At 39.2% G+C, this 14,610-nt stretch overlaps 1 protein-coding gene across 1 annotated transcript; it reads left to right on the forward strand.

Annotated features, from left to right (window-relative positions):
• Window positions 1-12,233: 12,233 nt before the first annotated feature.
• On the forward strand, window positions 12,234-14,609 carry LOC123988837 (uncharacterized protein K02A2.6-like). Its single transcript, XM_046289591.1, has one exon. It carries the CDS (start codon window positions 12,234-12,236, stop codon window positions 14,607-14,609), a length of 2,376 nt encoding a protein of 791 aa, XP_046145547.1.
• Window position 14,610: the final 1 nt, after the last annotated feature.

Raw genomic sequence — 14,610 nt, forward strand, 5'->3', positions numbered from 1 at the left:
GGCTTCTATTTCTTCTGCGCACACAAAGGATTGGCGAATCGCACGGAGAAGACGTGCCTGTGTGCCGGCGTGCCGGCTTCGATGTGACCACCACGGTTGCACAAACATGCACGCACACGCTGCTAGATATTTCTTCATATCTTTTCCCCGATGTTTTAATTTGTTTGAATGCATATTCAATCCGTCGTTTCAATTGTGGGTCCGTGTAATTTCTCCACCTGAGCGATAAACGATGTCTTTCACGGCTCCTCAGAGGAAAAAGTCCACTGGTGTGAAATCCGGTGAACGGGGAGCTCACACATGGGAAGCAGGTCTTCGTCCTATCCACCGCGATCCAAACATTTCATTTAGAAACTGTTGCACCATTCGGCTGGAGTGCGGTGGAGCACCATCGTGCATAAAGTAGGTTGAATTACGTTGATTTCGCGGAATGATGTGCCGCAGTTCACTCAAGAGTTTCGATCTTAGAAATTGAAGATATGTTGCACTGGTTAACCGTGTCGGCAAATAGATCGGGTCGATAATATGGTTGCCAATGATGCCTGCCCAGACATTTTAACGGTGAATCTTCCTTGATTAAATTGCTCCATCATCGCATCGGGGTTGCGGTACGCCCAAATCCTTGCATCTGCCGATTGAGGATGTTGCTACTCGAAAAGCTGCTCTCATCCGTGAATAGGACACGTTCCAAAAAGCGTGGATCGTGTCACAGTTTACGTAACATCCAGTTACAAAATTCTCGCCGTGTGGCATAATCATTAGGGCGTATCCGTATGCGGGTTATGCTCCGTAACCCCATCAGTGGATAAGCTCTTGCGAGAGCTATAACTTTTTCTTCTTTCTGCCAATGCATTCGAGGTCGACCTGCTCCGTTACGTCTTGTAGTAAGCTGCATCAGGATTTCCTGCTCCCCGAATTGATAATCTAGTCACGCAAAATCTCGTCTATCAGGAATTTCGTTGAGGTGTAATCGTCTTCCATTGTTCCGCACTTACGAGTCATCTTACGAGCTAAAGTAATTTCGTCCCGCTTCGTCAATAGCACACCCGTCCGTCAACAGATAATCAAATTATTTTAATTAAATTATTGTATCATATATTATTATTTTTTATATTATTTTATTTTATATATTATTATTTTTTATATTATATTATATTATATATTATCATTTTTTATATTATATTTTTATTATCTATTATATTACTTATCATACCTGTATCATATTATATTATATTACGAATGTTTCGATTAAATTCATTTTTATTTTCTTTTACACGCAGTAGTTATTTTGTCTTTTTAAATATGCTCTCTTAGAATTTACCCTTCCTATATGCTGGCATTGTGATTGAAATTCAAGAATTGTCCTATAGCATGAAATTCGAGCGATACGCGAGACTGCCGCGCCAAGATCACTGGAGAGGGGTACCGGGCGCCTAACGTTTAATGCATTAACGTATATGGAAACTTTGACGGCTCTTTTCTAGGAGAAGGGTTGATTTCCGGCACACGGTTCCTTTCAGACTTTTTATCCCCTCGATGAGCACTATACGATAAGCCAATAAAAAGGTTTGACCTTGAATTTAGGGGTCAAGGTCAATTTTGCGGTCGCTTTCTTTGACAGATCTCCACCGATCCAGAGGTGTAGAATCACCCCATATAGGTCGTGACATTAAATTTTTTTACACCCTGTACATTCTTTATCCCACCATTTCTTGTACCCTGGTTTCAATTTCATTACATTTACCACTTTCTTGAGTACCGTCCCGTTGATCTTATGTACCATTTCTTCCATCATATCGTTTGGATCCTCCTTTTCGAATTCAATTTGTTCCACTTCCTCCTGGTAGTGTCTCATTCCTTCCTCCGTCCAAAGCCGTCGCTCCTTCCATATCTCTTCTTCTTCTTGCTTCTCTACGCTGGTTTCTCCATAAATTTCTAATTTCAGCGGTAAATGATCTGACTCTATCCTCTCTTCTATCCTAAAACTTCTGATATCTTCTTTAATTGCTGGGTCTATTAATACATAATCGATTACTGTGTTTCCTTTGCCCCCGATGAAAGTATATTCACCTTCTTCGTCTCCTTCAAAATTACCGTTCATAATTTCCCATCCGTTGTCTTCTACCATTTCTATTAGCCTGGTTCCTTCTATGTTTTTTATTTTATCTCTCGATTTTCTCGTTTCTTTGTCCTTCCTATCGTCATTGCTAAATGATCCTTCTAAACCTATTCTTGCAGTTGACATTTCCAGTTGAAACTGTTCGGCAACCTGTTCTGTAACCCATTCCATTGTTTCTCGTCTACCCAAGTTTCAGTTAGTCCTACAAAATCGTATGTCTCCACGTATTCCCAAAATTGCTTATCTTTATTGTACAGACCTACGACGTTCCAGAAACCTATCGATAATGTCTTATTCTTTACCTGCTGCTTGGCATGTACCTTCTGTTTTCTTTTCTCGTTCTTTTCATTGTTGTAATTTCCCTCTCCTCCCCTGTTCGTCTTTTCAGACGCGAGAGGAGTGGTACTTACAAGGGACATTACCCAATCGACACACGCCGATTTTGATGCCCTTTGAGTATGATATAGAACTCAAAAAAATATTTGACACGTATTTTTTTTATCGGCAATCGTCCATGCTGAAGTGGTGAAAAAAATGACAAAAATAGATTATTTTTCAATATATTTTTTAAACAAATAAATTTATCAAAAAGGTGGCTACATAGAAAAATTTGCTGTTCAAAAACACAAATTTCATTTTTAATTTTTCGCCTACACCTAATAGTTCCTGAGATATTTAAGAAAATATGTTTTGCAACCCCAACTTGGAAGGCTATTTTCATCCCTTCAGCATGGACGATTGCCGATAGAAAAAAATACGTGTCAAATATTTTTTGAGTTGTATATCATACTCAAAGGACATCAAAATCGGCGTGTGTCGATTGGGTAATGTCCCTTGTTAGAGCCTTATCTTCTGTCGCGGTCCCGTTTCGCTCGGTGTCTCTCTCTGAAATTAGAGAGTCACCGAACTTTGTCGGCTCCAAAATTTTGCCTCTTCAAGTCCTACTCCCTCTTTCCATTTGAAAATCCTGTCGTTTATCCTTACCTTTCTGTATCCTATTTTCACGTGTGCTCCCTGCTCTCTCTCCGCTTTCACAATTCCTAAGATTGCCTTCTGAGTTTCTCTTTCGTTTTTTGTTAAATCATTATCAATGTATATTTTCTTACCTTTCAGTTTGCCCTTCTTCATCATTATCTCCTTTTTCTGTTGCCAGTTTCTTAACTTTGCTATCAAAATACTCCCTCTCTCTCTCCCTTTCTCATCCAGAAAGCATCCTCTATTTCCACCTCCACCTGCAAATTTTCTGATATTACCTTTACTGCCGTATCTTTCGGTGTTTCGCCTCTTGGTAGTTCTTCTCCTTTCAGTGTGATATTGTTTCGTTTCTCCCTTTTCTCTCTTGCCTCCTCTTTTCGCTCTATACGGTTTATTCTTTCAATTAATTCGTCCGCCTTATCTCTTTTCGTTTCTAGATTTTTAATTCTCTTCTGTATTTCTTCTTCTTCTCGCTCCCACGCTTCTTGCTTTCTTTTCCATTCTTCTTTTAGTTCTCTTATTTCCTTCTATATGGATTCGTTTTCTTTCTTAATATCTTGTGTGTCCTTCTTCACTGTCAGTACAAGCTCAGTCAATCTGTCTAACTTGTCCATTTTTGTATCTTTAGGTTCGCCTTCTGTTCCTTCGCTTTCTGTTCCTTCCCCTTCCGTAGCTTCTTGCGGTGGTGATCTTCCTACTCTTTTTGCTTTCTGGAAATTTTCTATCAGTTCTTTCTCCACTCTTCTTCTTTCTTCTTCTGCTTCTTCTTCTTCTCTTTTTCTTTTAAAAGAGTCCAGCAATGATTCTTGGCTGCCCGACCTATACTTCCCAAGCTGTTCAGCTAAAATCGGCCTTCCTCTTGTTCCGGAATCCTTTGGGCTCTCCGTCTCTCCTGTCTTACTCATCTATGGATTCTCTCTCTGTGTTCGCTTCTATGCCTAAACTTTTCTACGTGGCTGCGCCAGACTTGACGCGGCCGCTCTGGTCTGCCTCTAAATGTCGCTAACTTCGTTCTTCTTTATCTTATCAGTTTATCATTCAATCGATCTACATTTATCGACGTATTGTTCCACGTCGTTTATTAATCTACAATATCGACTTGTCCACGTAGCTCATTAGTCAATCTAACCTCTTACCTCTTTCTCCAGTTTCATTTCTTTTAAGCAACTTGTTTCAGTGTACCTTTTTGATGCCTTTATACACCTGTGTTCTTTGGTTTTTCCTCTTTCCAGCGGTATTTATTGCACCTCAATCCGTTAAGATTTTCCTTCGGAATTGATTGATTTTGTTTCACTTCTCTCCGACACATACTGCCTCTATAGCTATCGTCACCTGACCGCCAATGATATTGTTATTAAATGTACACTGGCCTGCGGGAGTGGATCAGTATATTACATTATATCCGGTGTAGATATCGTAGTAATAGTATTATTTTCAATGTATATTACATATCGAATGCAGATATAGTAACAATGATATTGTTATTAAATGTACATCGATCTGTAGGAAGGAATCAGCACATTACATTATATCTAATGTAGATATAGTAATGATGATATTGTTATTAACTGTACATTGATCTGTAGGAAGGAATAAGTATATTACATTACATCTAATGTAGATATAGTAATAATGATATTCTTATTAAATGTACATAGTTCTGTAGGAAATAGTCAGTATATTACATTATATGTAATGTAAATATAGCATGATGATATTGTTATTAAATGTGCTCTGATCCGACAGAGTGGATCAGTATATTACATTATATCCAGTGCTGATATTGTAATAATGGTCTTGTTATTAAGTGTATATTACACATCTAGTGTAGATATAGTAATAATGATATTGTTATTAGATGTACATTTTTCCATAGGAAGGAGTCAGTATATTACATTATATCTAATGTAGATATAGTAATAATGATATTGTTATTAAATATACATTGATCTGTAGGATGGGATCAGTATATTACATTATATCTAATGTAGATATGGTAATAATGTTATTATTATTAAATGCACATTGTTCTCTAGGAAGTAGTCAGTATATTACCTGATATCCAGTGTAGATATAGTAGTAATAGTATTATTTTTAGTGTATAATACATATCTAATGCAAATTTAGTAATAATGATATTGTTATTAAATGTACATTGATCTGTAGGAAGGAATTAGTGTGTTCATATTATATCTAATGTGGATAGTGTGATAATGATATTGTTATTAAATGTATATTATATTATATCAATTGCAGACATAGTAATAACGATATTGTTATTAAATGTACACTGTTCTGGCGGAGTGGATCAGTATATTACATTATATCCAGTGGTGATATGGTAATAGTGGTATTGATATTAAGTGTATATTAAGTGCACATTAGATATAATGTAATATACTGATTCCTTCCTACAGATCAGTGTACATTTAATAACAATATCATTATTACTATATCTACATTAGATATAATGTAATGTACTGATTCCTTCGTACAGAACCATGTACAATTATGAACAATATCATGATTACTATATCTGCATTAGATATAATGTAATACACTGATTCCTTCCTACAGATCAATATACGTTTAAAAACAATATCGGAACGGCTTCGGAACTTTTAAATATCTTGATATATCTCGAAAACTTCGCATCTGATCAAAAAATGTCATAGAACATAAATAGTGCCAAATTTAATTTGCTACAAAAAAGGTCTGTGAACATTTTGCCATAGCTCGCACCGTTTCCGAGATATTTGCAGATTTACCTCAAGGAAACGGGCGTCACGCACATATTCCGAGATATTTCTTCTTCTTCGTGTTCTTCTTCTGCACAGCTGCGCCTGAAGTGGCATTTACACCTTCGAATAGTGCAGAGTAACCTCAAAGAAAGGGGCCACGGTGTTTCTTTATCTTTATAATGTAATTACTATATCTACATTAGATACAATGTAATATACTGATTCCTTCCTACAGATCAATGTACACTTAATAACAAAATCATTATTACTATATCTACATTAGATATAATGTAACATACTGATTCCTTCCTACAGAACAATATACAGTTGCGACGACAGCCGCGGATCGGCGTCGCGCATCGCGGCCCCCCACCGCGAGGGTCGCCCCACTCCCGCGAGCGAGGCTATAAGTATGATCGATCGACGCGTGGATCAATGAGTTGCCTCGGGGCCTCGGCCCCGAGCAGACCTCCTAGGAGGTCGGACCGGAGCACCGGCAGACTCGGCGTCGCGGTTTGTCCAGGCGACGAGTTCACCGGCAGTCGGGCCCGTGACGTACGTCACGGGCTGGCAGCTCCCAATCGGTCCAGCAGCCGTAGGCGCCTAGCTTCGTCAGTCCCGAGGTTTGACCCAGGATGACCAAATTAGTGCGCGCCCGTAACATCCGCCGGTTTGTCCGCGGGGTTCCAGGCGCTAGCTTACACGGCACCGCATCCGGCCTATGGCAACCGATTCCGTCCCGTCCCGAGGTTTGACCCAGGGCGAGACAGGATTGGTCGTCGCCTCGTTCACTGCTAGGCTTGACCACGGTGTACGAGGAGACAGCCGCACCAGGCAAGCGGGCAGCAACTCCACCGCAGCGCGAAACACCGCAGCGCGAATTTCAAATAAAGACCGGCGGCCCGAATGGGCCAGCCCCGCTCCTAGCCTCCAGCGACTCCGCGTTCCACGCGGACACCGAACACCGCGTCTCTCTCTCTCGTTCGCGTTCGCGCTCCGCGCCGCGCTCTCACTCCGCGCCGTAGCAAGTAAGACCGCGTAGCGACAGCTACGACCCGCGCTAGGTCAAGACTGCGTAGCAACGGCTACGGCCGGCGATAGTTAGGAAGGCCGCGTGACTCATGTGACGGGCCGGGTCCCGAGCGTAGTTCATAAGACCATGTACGCATAGATTTAAGCGCGACACGACTCCATCGCCAGCTCACGGTTATTTTTGTTGTAGCGAGAACGGCAGGAGATACCGCCGACACCACCGACGGCGACACCCGGGGCCGCAGCCGGCGGCCCACCAACCACCGTATAATTATCAGCCTTACTTTAATTTTGAATAAATATTTCTAGTTTTCTACTAACACCGACTCGTTATTTACCCGAACCTGTTCCCAAGCGAACCCTGGCACGGGGAATCCGACCGCGGTGCGCAACGCCGTGCGCACCGATCAGACCGCCCCGTTACACAGTTGTTAACAATATCATTATTACTATATCGGCATTAGATATAGTGTAATACGCTGATTCCTTCCTACTGATCAATGTACATTTACTATCAATATCATTGTTACTATATCTGCATTAGATATGTAATATACATAAAAGAACAATACCATTATTACTATATCTACATTAGATATAATGTAATATGCTGATTCCTTCCTACAGATCAATGTACATTTAATAACAATATCATTATTACTATATCTGCATTAGATATGTAATATACGTTTCATAACAATATCATTATCACTATATCTACATTAGGTATAATGTAATATACTCATTCCTTCGTACACAACAATGTGCATTTGATAACAATATCATTATTACTATATCTACATTATATATAATGTAATATACTAACTACTTCTTACAGTACGATGTACATTTAATAACAATATCACTATTACTATATCTACATTAGATATAATGTAACATACTGATTCCTTCCTACAGAACAATGTACAATTATTAACAATATCATTATTACTATATCTGCCTGAAATATAATGTAATACACTGATTCCTTCCTACAGAACAATGTACTGTCACGTCCGGGCTGAATTTTTATCAACCCGACCCCGCGCTCCTCATCGGGTGCGCAGCACTGGAAAGTATTCCACGTGAGGGATGCAAGGAAGGGCCTCATTTTTCTAAATTTTCTCTTTCTGTTCGCGCTCCTCCGATCTCGTGCTTCTTCGTCGGGTGCGCGTGCACGTGAAGGTGTTCCACACGAGAACACGAGAAAGGAGTTTGAGATTCAAATTTACCTTTTCTTTTCCTTTTTACTGTTTTATTTCGTTTTCAATAGCTACTTTCCAGTATACCTAATTTGTGTGCCTCGTCGGTGCGACGCACTTGGAAGTATCCCAGGCGAGGAACACAAAGAAGGCTATATTTGGCTCTTTCAAATAATACAAATTAATCTTCCTTGGGATGATTGCCGTTGGATCTACGTTTGGAAATGTACAGAAATTTGAAACCGTTAAGGTCAAGGAGAGGTATCATAAACATCCTTCGCCGCGCGGTTAAGCAGTGCGACGCACATGGAGGAATCCCAGGTTAACTGCGCAGTATAAAGAAAATGCGATTTTCGCCCCTATTTTACAAGCGGATACCTCTCATACCTGTAAAGCATGCGTCAGCCGGTCCTCCCATGGGAGAATGAGTATAATAAAGAGTGAAAATGATTTGTTTGAAATATTATAAAATGATCTGAATGGGAATGAAAGGCAAGGTTTGCGTGACAACCACTGAGAGTTTGAAAACGTCGACGAACGTCTAGGAACGTTCGAGACAACGGTCGACGGGGATCGTAAATGCGTATTGTCACAAATAGGCAACAAAAACTGCCAAGCAATGTTCTGGAACAAATTCCAAGAATATGTTAACGGATATTATTCGATATGCGTGAACTTGCGAAAACGCGAATAGAATGTTCCCGAAAGTAATTGAAATTAAAACATCAATCTCTTTGTCACGGAAGCCGGAAAATGCGTCTAATAAAACAAACATCGATTATAAAATACCTCGAATGAATCAAAGCCCTGATACTATTATTTACGCGAATATTATAACAATTAACATAAATAAAACGTTAATCGACACCAGAGTTCGTTCCTAAAAACTTCGTTCATTAATTAAGAACCGAATAAGAAGAAATAAAAGTATTTCGAAGATTCTAGAAGGCGTAGAAATTGCGACGCACGAAATTCATGAAGCGCTGTAGGGGTAAAAGAGAAAGACGGTCAACCATTAGACAGAGTCAGAAGAAGGTCAAGGAGGGATGAGAACACGGGAAACGCGCCTAGATAAAACCAATACGCGCGGGCCTTCCCCTACGACACGTACCCCGATTTGCCAAATGATGTCCCCACTTTGGGCCCATGATCGCGGGTTGTACCCTGATATACGATCGCTTGACTGAGGCAAATCACTCTTCGTCGAAAAATCGCAAGGTACGTAACGGGGAGCCCGTGTCCGCGTAGAGACAGAGTTGTCTACGGTATCGTGAGATCGGATTGCTCGGCAAAGTTCCTCCGTGTAACGAGGCAGAGGGTTGGACTTTACCAAAAGTTGGGACGCAGATTCGGATGGGTCATATATCATTGGAAAGCCCTTGACGATAGGAACACCTTGGTGTGGGTGGGAGGTCTTAAATATGTGACCTTGACCCGCTAGAGGTCAAAAACTAAAATGATTTGATATATATGTATTGAGTTTACTCAAAAGCTGGGCGGCAAATCCAGATGGGTCATATGTCACTGAAAAGCCCTTGACGAGAGGAACACAATGGTGTGGGTGGGAGGTCATAAATATTAGTCCCTGACCCGCTAGAGGTTGAAAACTAAAATTACGTTAATTTTGTTGTGCGAAAGGTTTTCGTCCAGGTAGGCCCGCTCTTGACGCTGGATTATGATAAAAAAGCGAATGTTGCTGTGCAACGTGCAAACCACCGCAGATACAGCACCGTCACCGCCATATTTAGGTAAGGTTAGGTTAGGTTGGTTTAGGGTGTCTTTTTCGGAGATTTCTCCTCGTTAAATAAGAAAAAGAAAAAAGTTATTGAATTTATATGTTTTGGGGCATTTTAGTTTTTGACATCTAGCGGGTCAAGGTCTCATATTTAAGACTTCCCACCCACACCGTTGTGTACCTCTCGTCAAGGGCTTTCCAATGACATATGACCCATCCCGATTTAACGTCGAGCTTTTGAGTAAACTCAATATATATATTCGAAATCATCTTAGTTTTTGACCTCTAGCGGGTCAAGGTCACATATTTAAGACCTCCCACCCACACCATTGTGTTCCTTTCGTCAAGGGCTATCCAATGACATATGACCCATCCGGATTTGAGTCCCACCTTTTGGTAAAGGTTAACCAGGCAGAGTGTCGGGAATGTGTCAATTCGCGATTATCGTGTCAAAGACTCATACGGATACGTAAAATCCTTTCACACTTGTCAATTTCTATCCTTTTTCTCTTTCATTTTAAATCGTTCGCTAATAATTATATTCCTTTCTCGCGGCGCGTTGTATTTCGTATATTTTGTCAATCGTATTCCGTAATTCGTAACACCGTAACAAGGCTCAAACGCGAACGCGTAGTGCGTGTGCAAATTAGTTCTCATCCTCTCTTCGATTTTCCAGATTTCAGACCATCACCACAGCGTCCAAAATACGGAACTTATCGCAAATATTTTACTTTTGTATTACATCGAATTGGTGAGTTGGACATTTTATATATTCGTTAACACAACGAATCTGGTGTCGAGTGAGGGCAAAACGGCAATCTGAGAGACTGCTAGTCGTGGAAGTATCCAACTAGATCGACCCGTTCTAATTGTAAAATTCGAGGTAATCAACAAAATAATTTTCCGTCTATACGCGCACGAAGACGGCCCATGAGACCGTTAGTTCCTGGAAGTATCCAACTGGGTCCGTCTTCTTTCGGATCGTAAAATATAATAACACAAAACACCGAAGTTCGAATCACGATCTTTAAAGTCAGCGTAGCTTTTTCCTGTCAGTTTGCTGTTAAAAGTTCGTTCATTTACTTACATTGATTTAACATCCGTTCTAACATATTATTTTCTAACATTTTACTCATATATTTTATACAGCTCGTATTACTTTGTGAACCAAACTATTTTGTTGTACTTATTTTTCTCAAAATTATACACATCTTACCCATATTCAACATTTAATCATTTGCATTCAAACACCCTTAACATTTCCTTATTAACACGCCTACCTTCTTGCACGAACTCACACGAGGGGCCTGTATAGGACCAGACCATTGACGAACTCAATAATTATATTCAGAATCTTACTTCAAATATAACGATTCTTTTTAAATGTTCTGATCGTTATCGACCTAACATCGTCGAGCGCGATTGGGACTGGTGGCAGCGAATAATACGGTTCTCATGCGCGTGTCAATCATTAATCAATTTCCTTTTCTTTTTTATATATTTTTATTTTTATTTCTGTACGTCGCGCGCCGTATCACGCTCGCGACGTAACAGTACAATTATTAACAATTTCATTATTACTATATCTGCATTAAATATAAGGTAATACACTGAATCCTTCCTACAGAACAATGTACGTTTAATAACAATATCATTATTACTGTATCTGCGTTAAACTAGTAATATACATTTCATAACAATATCATCATTACTATATCTACATTAGATATAATGTAATATACTGATTCCTCCCTACAGATCAATGTACATTGTATAACAATATCATTATTACTATATCTACATTAGATATAATGTAACATACTGATTCCTTCCTACAGAACAATGTACATTTAATAACAATATGATTGTTACTATATCTACATTAGATATAATGTAATATACTGATTCCTTCCTACAGATCAATATACATTTAATAACAATATCATTGTTACTATATCTGCATTAGATAAGTAATATACACTAAAAATAATACTATTATTACTATATCTACACTGGATATAATGTAATATACTGATTCCTTCCTACAGAACAATGTACATTTAATAATAATATGATTATTACTATATCTACATTAGATATAATGTAACGCACTGATTCCTTCCTACAAAACAATGTACATTTAATAACAATATCATTGTTACTGTTATGGAAAGATGTTGATACATGGATGTGTGGGTGCGTGCGCAAGCAGGGGCAAGCAAGATGGCGTGAGTGGTAAGAGGTTCTAATTAGAACAGAATGAAAGCACATGTACAACATTATACAATTGATAATAAAGTTACGTTTTATAATTAAATAAGTTACAACATGGTGACAGCGGTAAAACAAATGAATATTAGTAAATATAAAGTAAGACTGATAATAGGATTGAATTGATAACACAGGATTATAAAGGTATAACCTAAATGATGGCGTCTCATGGAAACAATGAGTTGGAACCATTTCGCATGGAAGGAAATGCGGCGGCAAATTGGAAAAGGTTTAAGAGGCAATTTGACAATTATATTACAGCATTTTATGATTCAGTAGCGGAAAAGCGAAAGATAGCGATTTTACTCCATGCGGGTGGTGAGGAAATTAACGAAATATACGCATCATTTGCATTGGAATCGCCAGAGTTGCAAGTTGTAATTGGACATTTTGACGAGTATTTTCTGCCACAGACAAATGTCACATATGAGAGGTTTGTGTTTCTCAATAGAAAACAACAGCAGGAAGAGTCACATGAACAGTTTATGGTGGGATTAAAGAATTTAAGCAAAACGTGTCAGTTTGGTGCGTTAAAGGAGGAACTAATTAAAGACATATTTGTTAGCGGCATTTCAGATAAGGGTCTACAGGAAAAACTGCTCCGAACAGAAATGTTGGACATCAAAAAAGCTATGGAAATTTGTCGTACCCGTGCGGTGGTAGCGGAACATGTGAAAACAATGCATATTAAAGAAGAGGCAATGGAAATGACAGTTGATACTGTTGAAAAGAGGGCACCGGGCAAGAAAATTACTTGCAGATACTGTGGATATACTCATGAATGGGGACGATGCCCAGCTTATGGTAAAGTTTGTAGTCATTGTCAAAAAAGGAATCATTTTGCGAAAGTGTGCAGCAAAAATAAAAAAGAGGTTAACTGTATGGAAACAGCAGAAGGTGAGGCTGAGATAGAAATCTTAGAAGTTAAAATAGGGTCGATTAATGATAAAGAGACAACAGACTGGTATAAAGTGATATTACATATTAATGGAAGGCCCATAGCATACAAAGTAGACTCGGGGGTAGCCTGCAATATCATGAGTCTTCAGCAATATTTGAGCTTGGGATTCACCAAAGAACAATTAGAACAGACGAAGGTGGTAGTTAAATCCTTTACCAAGGATATCGTTGAAATTATGGGCAAATGTTCGTTAAGATGTCAATTCAAAGACGTTAAGAGCAACTTCAATTTCTTTATAACGAAAGAACACTATGAGAATATCCTAGGGTTAGAGGCATCGGAGCGGTTAGGATTAATTAAAAGAGTGGATATCTTAGAAAAAAATAACTTTGTACCAAAGAAGTATAATGACCTGTTTGATGGATCAGTGGGCCTGGTACAACAGTGTTGCAAGATAAGATTGGATAAGAGCATTAAGCCGGTGGTTGCTCCGGCTCGTAGGATACCGTATACCCTGTTCTCGTCGGTAAAAGAGGAACTAGATCGAATGGAAGCGAAGGATATAATTAAAAGGATAACAGAGCCTACGGAATGGGTCAGTCAGATGGTTGTGGTAATGAAAAAAGACAAAACACTTAGAATATGCTTAGATCCGAGGCCATTGAATAGGGCTATTAAGCGGGAACATTATATGTTTCCAAAGTTTGAGGAAATTGTAGCAAGGCTAAAAAATGCAAAAGTTTTTTGTAAATTGGATGCGCAGTTGGGATTTTGGATGGTTCCATTAGACGAAGAAAGCTCGAAATTTTGTACATTTCAGACTCACTGGGGCAGATACTCGTTTAACAGACTTCCGTTTGGGTTGAAGAGCGCACCTGAAATCTGTCACAGAATTATTGCGCAAACAGTGGAAGGTATTCGAAACGTAGCATCCTATCAGGATGATTTGCTAATATGGGCTGAATCAGAGGAAGAGCTAAAAGAAATCTTGATGGAAGTATTGGAAACTGCTAGACGGAAAGGAATTAAATTTAATCCAGGAAAATGTATATTTAATGCTAGTAAGGTGGAGTTTTTGGGTCACAATATCAGTCCAACGGGAATATCAGTAGCGAATGAAAAAATAAAAGCGGTGGAATGGCTGAAGAAACCTGCTGACAAGAAATCGCTCCAGCGAATACTGGGTTTGTTTAATTACGTGGCGAAATTTATTCCAAACTACAGTGAGCTCACAGCATCACTGAGGGAGCTCCTAAAGGATGATGTTATATTTATATGGCTCCCAATTCATGATGAGGTATTCAATAAACTTAAAAAAATAATAACCAGTGAACCAGTACTGGGACTCTATGATGAGGAAAAAGAAATTGAAATAAGTGTGGATGCGAGCTCTACGGCGGTGGGGGCTGTATTATTACAAGAAAGAAAACCGGTAGCCTATGCATCTAGGGCTTTAACGGAAGTACAGACAAGATATTCACAAATTGAGAAAGAATTATTAGCGGTCTGTTTTGGAATGGAAAAATTTAAACTATATATCTTTGGAAAGAAGCAGGTGCAAGTTGAAACGGATCATAAACCGTTACTAGGCCTGATAAAAAAGCCCCTTCACGTTGTACCGACAAGACTATAAA

The sequence above is a fragment of the Osmia bicornis genome, unplaced genomic scaffold (assembly GCF_907164935.1).
Source record: "Osmia bicornis bicornis unplaced genomic scaffold, iOsmBic2.1, whole genome shotgun sequence".
NCBI classification, from domain to species: domain Eukaryota; kingdom Metazoa; phylum Arthropoda; class Insecta; order Hymenoptera; family Megachilidae; genus Osmia; species Osmia bicornis.

Coding starts and splice junctions, on each gene's coding strand:
- LOC123988837 (XM_046289591.1), top strand. CDS start 12,234: ATGGCGTCTCATGGAAACAATGAGTTGGAACCATTTCGCATGGAAGGA.